Here is a 12090-nt window from a genome sequence, read left to right on the forward strand (position 1 = left end):
GGAGAGCGTCAGCTGGAGCGGGGATAGCGGGAGCGCGGCGGGAGGCGGAGGAGGAGGAGAGCGTCAGCTGGGGGCAGAGATAGAGGGAGTGCGGCAGGAGGAGGAGAAGAGCGTGAGCCGGGGGGGCAGAGAGAGAGGGAGCGCGGCAGGAGGAGGAGGAGGGGAAGAAGCGCGACGCAAGGACGGCAGATGCCTGGAAATAAAAATTTGATGATTGCATGCAGCGGCTGGAGAGACTCTGTCGGTGGCGGCGGCGGGCACGAGGCAGGGACAGGGGGGGCGACGGCAAAATGAAGTATCAGAAATACCTGACTGTCTTGCAGATGGCCATAGGGGTGACCGCCTCCAACAGGGGCAGTCTGATGCCCTTAAAGAGGAAGCTGTGGTGAGTAGGCACAAGCGGGGTCGGCGGCACTGCGGGCCGGGCCGGGCCGAGCCGAGCCGAGCCGAGCGCGGGCCGCGGCGGGACGGGCGGTGCGGCGGGGGGGGTTCCCTCAGGCGTGAGGGGAGCCGTGCCGAGACCCGGGCGGGGGGCGAGCGGCAGCGGGCCTGCGGCTCCTGGCGGGTGCCTCCGGGCCAGAAAGTTCCCGGTGGATTCTCCGCCGGTCGTGTGGGGAAGGCGGCGGCGGCGGCGCGGGGGGAGCTGTCCGCGCAGCCGGCCCGCCGCTCGCCGCGGCCGGGAGCGGGGTTCCCGGGTGCCGCCGGGCGCCCTCGGGGAGAGCCGCTGCCGGGCGGTCGCCGGAGCACGGCAATGGCAGCCTCGGCTGAGGGGCGCGGGAGTAGCTCCGGCCGGGTCTGCCGCTGGCGTGACAGTCCGAGTGTTGCCTCCGACTGCAGCGCATCCTCCGCCCCGCCGGGGTCCGAGTTCCCCGGCCCCTGCTCCTGCTGACAGGTGTATTTGGGAAAACGGGAGAAGGGAGGTGCAAGCCTGCTAGGTCAGCGAGCGGCAGAGGTAGTACTGTTCGCCTAAGATCATGTTTATTTAAAGCCTGCTTTCCCCCTGACTTCTTTCCACTGGTTTTGTGCTTGCTGATCGTCTGCTGAACTGATATTTCTGGATGAATCAACAACATGTTATGAAAAATGTATTGAAGTATAATGGTATAATGTGGGTGAGTAGGGCACCAACAAGCATATGGCACTGCAATACCCAGTCACTCACGCACTTGTAAGAGCCCACTGTTAGCTTGATCGAAGCACTGGAATGTGTGTCATCATCAGGGGAAATTATAAGGAGAAAATCTGTGGGCTGTGAAGTCAGGTTGTCTGGAAAGATGATATCAAGAACTGTTGAGGATTTCTTATCTATACAAGATATTTGGGTGGTAATAGTCATATGGTTTTCTTTCCTGTACTTATATGTTCTAGTGAAGGAGAGAGAGTGTCACAGAAGGCACAGTAGGTCATTTTATTTAGAAATGGGTAGTTCACAATGAAAATATTCTCCTATCAGAATTTGTAACAAAAATGGCCCTTACATGAATTGTAGAATGTAGGAATTTTTTAGTCCCTTCCTTCCCCCCCGCCTCCCCCCATCGTCTACTCTAGCTGACAGTGTTAAGGAGATATATCACCTGAAGAAACATAATGTAGAACTAGTAAGCTTTCTGTCATTAATTCCAGAACTTGCTATTCCTTGCAGATAAGAGCAAAATTTGGCAAATCTGTTAATCCTATATGTAATGCACAAAATCAAAGGTAGTCTTAGATAAAACTGTGTTGTCATACAGATAAGTTTTATTATATCTAATCAAAGGTTTTTATAACGTATTTTGTGGTTTGATTTTGATTTATGTAATGGTACATAAAGTGTACCATACCTGGTTTATTCTCCCCAAATGCCACTCCTTTCTGTGTGCAGCAGTGTATGTATTGGTGTGTTATTCTTTTAAGAAGTTTAATTATGGGTAATATAATGATAACAATTGTTCTATTTAATATTTCCTGTGTCCCCTTGGAAATGGTTTCTTAGCTGGCATGGTAAAGTGAAACTATCTGTATTTGCATAGTTTAAAAGTAAGTCTGAAAGGGCCTGATTCAGCTCCTACTTTATGTCTTCAGCCAGAGTTAGATCAGCTCTATATTTTCTATTTTCATGGTGAAATTCTGTGCTTTTTTGAGGTATAGCAAAACAGTGTAGTAGATCCCCACTTAATACACACTATAAGCGTTGCATTTCATAACATCTGTGACTTGACATCATGTTGCTGCAATGCAATGCTTTGTGAAGATGTAGTTGACTAAGATTGCTAAAGAAAAATACAGTACACTTTTATTTATTGTACAGAGATGTGCGAATTACTTGAGCATTTGAAAGTGTGTCTCTGGGACATTCTTATTAATAGGTGACATTGATACTGTGTAGTCACATTTCCTTTGAGAACTTTAATAGCGTTAGGCATTATCCATATGGATAGAATTTATGCTTATGGATTAAATAGTAATTTCTGATGCATTTAGAGAAATGCTTAAGGATGTTCTGTCATGCTAATTTTTTCTTATTTGTGCACAGTCTGTATCAAATAATGCATTAAGAAAATCTGAATATTAGAAGAGTATGTTGCTGTTACTAACATCAGTGCAATACTAGTGTAAATTTCCAATACATAAAACAAAAGTTTATTCCAGTACTGTATCACTGGAAGTCTCAGAAATACCCAAAGAAAATATATAAATCAAGTCAATCTGTGATCAGAGGATGCTTTTTCATTTCTTTTTGTTTACTTATTTTTAGAAACTTACAATCTTCTATTTAACCAATCTGATTCATAAATTCTTTGATGTGTTAATACATATTGTAAGTGGAAGCAAAGACATAATTTAATAAAGAAGGGTTAAAATACTCATTTTTTGTTTGGTGGAGATAATCCACCTGAATCCTGCTGAAAGAAAATGAAAAAGGTAACATCAATGTTTTACTTCTTTATAGAGCATCTGTCACACCAATTTTGTACTGTTTCCCCTCCAAAATCTAAGTCCTATTCTGTGATGCATGAAAGCAGAGCTACAGATGAAAATAAAAAAGATGGATACTGATGTCTCATGATGGGTTAAGAATAAATTGTTATGAACTCGCTGAGAATAAAACGGACAATTGAATGGACAGAAGGAAGCTGTGCCACAGGCTTGCAGTGGGAAGTGGTGGAGTCAGAAGCTTGATTGTGTTAAATATGGACCTTGATCATTTATGATGAGGTTTACTTGGGGCAGTAGAATTTTGGACTCCATGATGGAAGAAGTTGCTATAGTCCTGAACTGCTGATTCAGACCCTTTCCCGTGTTTGTGTGGTGTTGTAATGTAATATGTAGGAAGCTAAATGAGATGAGTAGGATGTTTTTAGTCGCCTTGCTGGGGTGGGACAGTATGTGGATACAAAACCAGCCATCATAATGCTGCTAGTATAGATTGCGTGCAGCAGGGACTAATATTTGCTAAAGCATTCAAGAAAAACTAGCCACTGACCTGTGAGCACGTTAAAACAGTAAATTGATGTAAATATTTACTGAAATTCCAATATGTGCAATCTGAATGCTTTTACAATAGGGAAGTACTAAATCACATTATTAAGGGGAACTACACAAGTAAACCATGATTTCTTGTCACACTGAATATTATGTTTCTTTGCTGCAAGGAGAAGGAGCAGGCAAACAAACAGAAAAAAGGAACAGGATATTCTAGAAACTCTTAATAATTCTTCTCACTAATAATCCCTTCTGTTTCTTACAGCAATTGCCTCTACTTTGAAAGGCTTCCTTTGCTTTGGCTTACTCCCCCTGTGCTCCCCTTGGTGCAAGGGAGTGCAGAGTCATGAAATAAGACAAAAAGCCCAATTATTGATAAGTTTTCATTGTGAAGAATATTATGGAAATGACTGAGGCTATTCCATACTTACAATCCCTGAATCTTTTAAGAATGATTGGTAATTGTCTGAGGCAATCTAGGTTACAGAAAAGAATGCAGATGCAATGCACTACAGACTTTTAATTTTGACAGGATCCAATTCCCCTGTTCGGTGCTGTTGTTAAGAGAATGTGTGGTATAGGAGCCTGGATGTTAAACGATAGCTTATTGTTGTAAGATATTGTACAGGTACATTTATTTTCAAGCATAGGAGTAAACTTGAAATCAGTGAGGAGTAACCAGTATGTCTGGAATTAAGCATTGATCTAAAAGCTTTGACTCAAGAGTTTTTGTATTCTCTCTGGGGCTTGTATGTATAAGTCTAGGCTTGTAATGAAGGATGCCTGTTTTATTGTTAGGACCATCCTTAGGGAGAAAAATGCCATTGTTTGTTTATCTTCTAAGTAGAGTCATATTTAGAATAATCAAATAATGGAAAATGTCACTTCAGTGTAGGAGAAAGGAAGCATTAAAAATGGAAGCTCTTGGGCGTCTCTGCAGAACTATGTGGAAAAGTACAAATCACCAGAATGGATATTTTCCACTTTTGATTACTGGTTCCTGGTAATAGTTGTTTGAAATGAGGATAAGAATTTCAGTTTAGCCCATTGTAAGGATTTATTCGTGTTGCAAATTATTTTTTTTTTCTTCTGTTGAAGGCAAGATACTGTGCTTAGAGCTGAAGATACTTGCAGAGGTGCACAAGAATTTAGCATAGCAGCTGACTGATCAGTGTTACTAGTCATTGTTTCAAATTTGCCTGTTTTTATTCCAGACAAATATTAATATTGAGCTGTTAGAACTGTTAGGACTTCCAGTCTGATCAGTGGGAATAAGTTTCAGCTTTTCCACCCTTACATTTGAGCCAGAAGTCATACTGATCACATTCAGCTGAGTCCAGCTGACATCCTCACTGTCTGTAGTATTGAGGAAGCCTGCCTTTTAATGGGAGGAGATACGATTATGGAAATTTTACACATCTCTCAACTGAGATGTGTGTAACTATTATAGGCAGAAGTTCCTAAAAAGTTTGTCTCAAAGGTTGTGAAACCATTTATAATAATAATTTGCTAGAAATACCTAGATGATTTTTTTATGATAGGCAAACAACTTGCAGTATATGTGAAGTGTAATAATTATGTCACCATTTTAAGTCTTGTTGCGGCTGTATAGTTGTCTAAAACTTGTTCTCTCTATATTCACTGTAGCATTAATACTACACTTGGAAAATAAATACATAAAATGTTATTGCGAGGCTTGTTTTTGAAATAATCTCATGTCTTTTATAAAATTGTTCGGAAGTCTAATCACTAAATGAGAATTTTTTTAATGTTCTTAAAATATGTTCAAGCTAACTGGTCTGTCTAGAAAATAACATGGCGTTAGTCATTTCAGATAAAATTTAACTACAGAAAGCATGTTAGGTAATATTGAAGCTTGTTATAAGTAGTAATTATGTGCAAGTAGAATATAAATACTGTTTTTATTAATAAAGACTGCTACGTTATGTACATTCCATCTAATTATGTTATTACGTGTATTAAGTCATTAGCCCTTGATGTGATGCTGCACCTTGAAGATACTGTTGCATAGTATTTTATTAAGCTAGCATGTTTGTCAATGGAATACAGATATTGAAAGTTAAAGGCTTTTGCTTATTTTACAAACTAGAGAAATAATTTAGTCACGGTTATATAATGTGATACATGATCAGGAACCAGTCAAGGTCAATGAAACAGTTGTAAGAATTGTGGCTTATAAATAAGGGCCTCGGGCTCCATGTGGGATCTTCAAAATGGTGCAATTTTACTTGACTAAAATTTCCAAAAGTTTATGAATTGGGTGCCTCAATTTAGGATTCCTGTGATGAGCTCCATTAGAAAGGTGTTATGTTTCCAGAATATTAAACACATTATTTGAACAGGAACAGCACATTTCAAACAAGACATCCAGAACTGTTCACTCCCTTCAGAGATCTTGATGCTATGTTTTACTTTTTAAAGCTCTAGACTGCCTTGAAGGTACCATTCTTAGGCTTTGATTCAAGAGTACTTGCCTTTAAGTGGTTGATGAGCTGCAGACATTTTAAAAGTGCTCTTAAAATCTTTCTGCTTTAACCTTTGATAATTCCTCTGTACCTCTGATGCATATACTACAGCCGGTGACTTAGTAATTCACTTGATTTTCTATTAAGTCAGTAATACAAACAAAAGATGAAAGGAGATAATCCTATGTAGTAAGTTTCATTAATAATTTTTTAAACTTAATGTTCAATTGCCAGAACCACAGAATATTGCATTATAGTTTCAGTATTCATTTAAAAAGAATAAACTCTGTTTCTCTGATTACAGTGAAAACTTTGAGAACACAAAGCAAGAGTCAAGAGTGAGAAGGATTTTAAAAAGCTGTATTTCTGATTTTTGAGTCATGTAGTTTCAAGTTAGACTCAAACACTTTGGGCCTTATCTTAGGAGTTTGGACTCACTTAAGCTGACACATGTTGATCTTGCAATTTTATAGTTTTAACTTTTGAGTTGTATTCCTCGTGGAAGTTCCTACTACTCGGAAGAGTTCTTATTGCAGTACTGCAGGAGTGTTACTGGAAATGGTTTCTTGAGAGTTTCATTGCTGCATCCAGCATTCTGAGTAGATGAGGTGAAATAGACCCAAGTTTGTCTCAGGTCTGTTATTGCTTCTCTTTGCTAAAACCATAGAAATAGCAGAGGCATTGGAGAAGCTGATATTTAATTTCTTTGCACTTGTCCCAAAGTTTTCTAATCAACCAGAGTCAAAAACCCCACGATTTGGTAAATATGGCTATCTTGCTTCATATTCTTCCTTTGGGGCTCAATGCAGTGCAAAGCTTCCAGGTTCCAGTAATGACATCTATTGGATTTTTCTTTGGCTGATTAAATAATAATTTATTCTGTTGTAAAGATACCTAGAAATTAATAGTTTCATAAAGGATTGAAGGGAATCTTTCAATTGTGATATTTCTTCCCATAAAATGATATTTTGAAAGTAAAATGTGAATTTCTAAAAGCATTTTTCTGACTATATCTGAGGCTAACAAGTAATAGCCATAATATATTCTCCAGCAGAATGAAATGATGGATGGATTCCAGAGGCAGCAAGTTCATCTTTTCAAGTGCCTTAGAGAGTGGAACTCCCTAGTGGAAGGGCCTTCAAAGCTCACTATTAGTTTAGTTCTTCGTTAAAACTGTATAACTTCGACTAGCTCACTACTTTTGCTTGTTTTTCTTTCACATAAAGTTTTTCTTACTTTTTATAAAGGCTTCTCAATATCAGAAAACATTAAAAGACTTGCAAAAGTCTCACTAAACAAACAAGTGTATTCAGCCTGTTGTTATTGTATTTTATACTTCGAATTTTGTATTTCAGTTGTTAATGTGGCCCACTCTATGCAATGTCCTTTTTCTGATGATGTGTATGTGTAAGACGTCTCCACCTTTCTTTCTTTTTAGTAAAAACATGTATGTGCATACTGAAACCATTAATTCTAAGTAAAAGAACCTAAAACACGTACTTAAATATCTTTTTGTGAGAGGAATCTTAATGGTTACAGAGGAGAACACTGAACTGCTGTCCAAAGTCTTGGGAAACGCAAAAAAGATACATATTTATCATTTAAGCTAGCATTTGAAGTCTCTTATGACAGCAGTTGGGAAATCTCATGAAATAACTGTGAATCTGCACATTAAGAATTTTATGTTTTTAGTTGATTCTTGGTGAGCATATTTGCTGGAATGAGGTTTTCCTTTCTCTGATGTGGTGTCAGACTGACTAGGGACTAGTTTGCATTTAAAATACTGATCTCACAAACGTTAATACATTTGGCTAATTTTTAACCCCACTTCTACTCAGTAGCAACTTCCAAACAACTCCTTGAAATAGGGATTTCTTAATCAAAATACTTTAGTTATGGAAGCCTTTTAGGACAATGTGTAGACTACAATGTGATGAAGGATCTTATAAAGTGTAGTTCCTTAATATATTATGCTGTAACGTTAACAGGTCCTATTAATTTTATTATTGTTCATTGTTATTCATTGCTAGAATAGCTGAAGTACTATTAGCAGTCAAACTGGAAAAAGTCGAAAGCCAAGTACTGTCAAGCTATACTGATTTAACTGACAGCCATCAACATGTGTCAAAGAACTCAGTTTTTCACTGAATTAATAGAGAAAAATACTATTTTTATTTTTTCAGAAGTTAAATATAATTTTCTGTAATCTTTTTTCCAGTACTTCTCACTTTTGTACAAAAATTTTGATTATGTGATATGGCTTTGACTAAATCTGCAAGCAGTGGTGGACTTGATGGGACCTAGATTTCTAAATATTTTTGTGGTCTGATTTTGGCACTCACTAATTGAAAACTAAAGCTTGGAATGTCATTCCTTGTTTGTATAGCATGGCAATGTTTTTTCCTTTGTAATATTTTTACTTTAAGCAAATGTGTTCAATAAAAACATATATTGTTTGTCTGATATGTGGCTCTTTTTGTTTGGCAGGGTAACTCCATCTTCTGAAAATCCCAATGGTGCTACCTGTAGTGTAAGTCAGGGAAAGCCCTCTTTAAGAAGAATAAAAGGGAGAATACACAGAAGCAAAAGTCTTGATAGCATTGATTTCTGTGAATTCACTGTAAGTACTGTATCTTTTACATTTATCTTCTATGAAGTTATGAGAATCTTGTTAATTAAGCAGTTATCCCTCTTGCACTAGGTTTATCTCTTTGTTCGAATTAGAAGAGGTATTGTACTTAATGATGTAATTGCAGTTCTACACTGCCAAATGTTAAGAACAGTGATGTTGCTTGTATAATTAGTGATGCATAACTAAAGTTTTGTTCTTCAGCAACCATTAGATATAAATTTTGACGTCATATTTGAATATTGCAGCTGCATAAGATAAAGAACTTAACTGGAAATTGAGTCAATAAGAAAAATGAAATAAGTTTTCAAATTCTGTTTTTATATTTAGATTTTGGAAGTTGCACTTAAAGTAAAATAGATTACTTTTGCAGAACCCACAAAATTATTTTAGTTGTATGTGGCTATAATAGAGTACTAGAAAAACAGATGTGTCTGCTTATAGCACTTAAAAACTATTATCACAGTTGATATCTTAATGTAGTTAAGCAGTAGTGGTATATACTTATTTTCTTCTCTGTGGTTAGGGTGTAGATACATTTGTCTTTTTGTTTCAGAAATTTCATTGTGATCATGGGTTCTAAGAATTTGTATAGGTGATGCTTTAGAGATTTCGCTGAATTGAGAGAGAAAGCTTGAGTTTCTTGCACCACTTCTAATTCAGGAGTTGTTGTTTACATTCAAATAATGGAAGAAAATAAATTGTTAACATGAAAGAATATGGAACATGGAGGTAGATTTCCTGCTATTTATATGTATTACAAAATATTAGAATTAGTCCTAAACACAGTATGTTTTCAAAAATTCTTTACTGAAAACCCATTAAAAGCTACACCTTTCAGCTAACTGGGGGGGAAGTAGGCAAAACAAATTCTATTCTGATAAATTAATATCATGTGGTTTTGAAATACTAAAACAATGTCAAAGAATAAGATAAATCATAAACCAGTTACTAAATATGAAGATGAAATAGGTAGAGAGGAAATACATGCTGTCTTTAAAATGTACAAATCAATGGTGATGTGGAGATACTGTCTGGCATTACATGGTAATATAAACGGTACAGTTAAAATGTTCATATGCAATTTGGGGAAACATATTTATCTAAAGCAAGACAATGGTTTGAGTACATTACATCATTTGGTGTGATGTTTTTCACAGATGATGCCAATAGCATAATTGGTAATTTTTTCTCAGGACTGTTTTGCCTCTAATTACGAAGTCTTCTAGTCCTATCTTTGGGACAAAGAGCTTGTTGTTCGCTGTTTTAAGGAGGTAATGAACTTAGCAGCAAGGATTTGTGATTTACTGTATTGTATGGTGTCCAGACACTTGCAGCAGTGCGGGTGCTGCGAGGCCGGGCCCCATGGCAGGGGCAGCGTGTGCTGTGAGCCTGCGCTCAGTGCCCTGCTCTCAGTAACCCCCATTCCCTGATTTAAAGCTTGTTTTCATGTGTCTGTGCAAACTGTTGTCACAGCAGTGATACTGGTGCAATCATTACCTTACCGAAGGTTTAAAAATTCCCTTAGGGAAAGAGATCACTGAAACAATAATTTTAGCTTGTGCTGCTATATGTGTCTTCATCTGTGTGGTCCTATTAAGGAGTTTTATCTAAATCTATCCCTACTCTTGAGGCCTTCAAAGAAAAAGAGATTATAGCCAACGGTAAAAAGAGTATCTTGCATGCCATAGAACCTTTGCAAGGAGATTTGAGACAGATAATAATGAGGCATGTCTGTATCTGTAGCATACAAATGTATAGAGTGTGTATATGTATAAATGCATACGTTATTAGTGTTATTACCTAAGTGTTGATAATTAGGATCAGGAAAGGAAGCTCACTTTCTCTTCTGAGGTCTCATGTTAAAGGATGATGCAAGTTTAAATAGCTAAGCACACAAATCAGTCATAAATATGGATTTTCCTGCTGCTACATAATTTAGACTCATGCTGAAATATTTCTTGATATTATATAACGGTACTTTTATTGTTTTAAAATTGTGATTAAAAATAGATCTAAAGAAATAATTGGGGAAATAAATATGCTTAAATATTTCCAGAGTGCTCCCAGAACTCTCCTTAAATTCATGTTAATCATCTTTGTCTAGTAAGAAATCTTGGGCACTGGCATATAGAATAAAATTAAAAATAAAAGATTTATTAGAAGTGAGAAATTCGTTTACATAAGGAGGGGAAAGAGCTTTCTAAAACTTTACAACTGTTTTATGCTGCAGTATATCCATTTTATGTTCAACAAAGATGAAAAGTTTCATATTTAAATATGTGGTTAACTTACACGCTGACAATCTCAAAGTAATTTGATTGTGTAATGAGACTGAGATCCATAATAATTCTGAAAGTTACTAGATTTAATCTTAAAATAAGTAATGCCTTTGTGTATCCCAAACTCATCTTTTTTGTGAACCTTTTGTTCCCTAACACTAAGCAAATTCTTATCGAGGACAAATCTTAAGAGCAGAAAGACATAAAAAGTAAGTTATGCTTTCTTTCTCCAAGTGTGAAGAATGTCCCCAGTCAGAAGATTATAGGCTTCCATGGAATATGCATATACAAAAATTCAATACATGGAAATACTCTATTTACTACTTTACTGTGACTTCAGCTATGGCAAGGGATAAGTTGCAGGGACTGTATTAAGCTGGGAGACTGATTAAAAACCCAGGGTTATTCTTTGGAAGGGAGGGGATAACCAGCAAAGAGCTTATCGCATGTGCAAAATTTCTGCAGAGGCCAAAGAGTGCTTTGGAGGGAATACCATGGGCACCTTCGGAGGGTTGTTTGAGACATGATGCTGCCAAGTTTCTTTTTTACTACAGTTAATAAAATCTGAAGTTTGTGATATTAATAGCTTTCCCTTATACCTGTGGCTCTTAATATGGATGATATACCGAAGAATGCTGGTGAGGTCTTTGCCTATAAAACCTCATAATGGGATGGCCTGCTGCTGCAATGACTTACCGCAAGCCTCGAGTGTTTGTTAGACTGTCAAAGCGCATGACTCCTGGTTGGGGCATTGCATACCTGTGTTACCATCCCATAGCTGTCTCACACTGTAGTATCCTTAATCTCCTTTTAGGAGGTATAAATTCTCCCTGATCACAAACGGTGGGAGTCTGCAGGATTGCTGACAAAATCTGGGGTTTATTTCTTCGTGATACCTTTGCTGTCTTAAGTGGGTAATACTGGGATTTGTAGTAGTGATGCCTCTCATTACTGTTTTGCTAAAACAGCAAGCGATAAGATTAAAGTGGTGAAATAATGTCAAGCCACAGGGTGATAATACAGCAGCTACCTTGAAATGTGTGTCTGCAAGTTTTGATCCTTTTTTTTTCTTTACTCTTTCTATCTATTAGTGCTACCACTTAGTCATATTAGGACCTGTTCCCACAAGCTAAGTAAAACTTCTTTTATTGTCCTTCAGTTCTTCTCGAAGGAGTATCATCATGCTATGCTTCCCCAGATATTAGCCCTTGAAATACTCAGCTTTAGTGAT

General features: G+C 37.7%; 1 protein-coding gene across 8 annotated transcripts in view; it reads left to right on the plus strand.

Annotated features, from left to right (window-relative positions):
- TJP1 (tight junction protein 1) overlaps positions 1-12090 on the plus strand; it is a 196118-nt gene that overhangs the window by 33353 nt on the left and 150675 nt on the right. For 6 of the 8 annotated variants that reach the window (XM_032990439.2, XM_032990440.2, XM_032990441.2 and 3 more), the window contains one exon: positions 8436-8568. In XM_032990439.2, the coding sequence (XP_032846330.2) occupies positions 8436-8568 (133 nt within the window). Of the gene's footprint in view, positions 1-104; positions 386-8435; positions 8569-12090 lie in introns of those variants that run through there. The other 2 variants (XM_032990443.2, XM_032990446.2) reach the window with 1 other exon arrangement.

The sequence above is a fragment of the Tyto alba genome, unplaced genomic scaffold (assembly GCF_018691265.1).
Source record: "Tyto alba isolate M040663 unplaced genomic scaffold, T.alba_DEE_v4.0 Super-Scaffold_41, whole genome shotgun sequence".
In the NCBI taxonomy this organism is placed as follows: domain Eukaryota; kingdom Metazoa; phylum Chordata; class Aves; order Strigiformes; family Tytonidae; genus Tyto; species Tyto alba.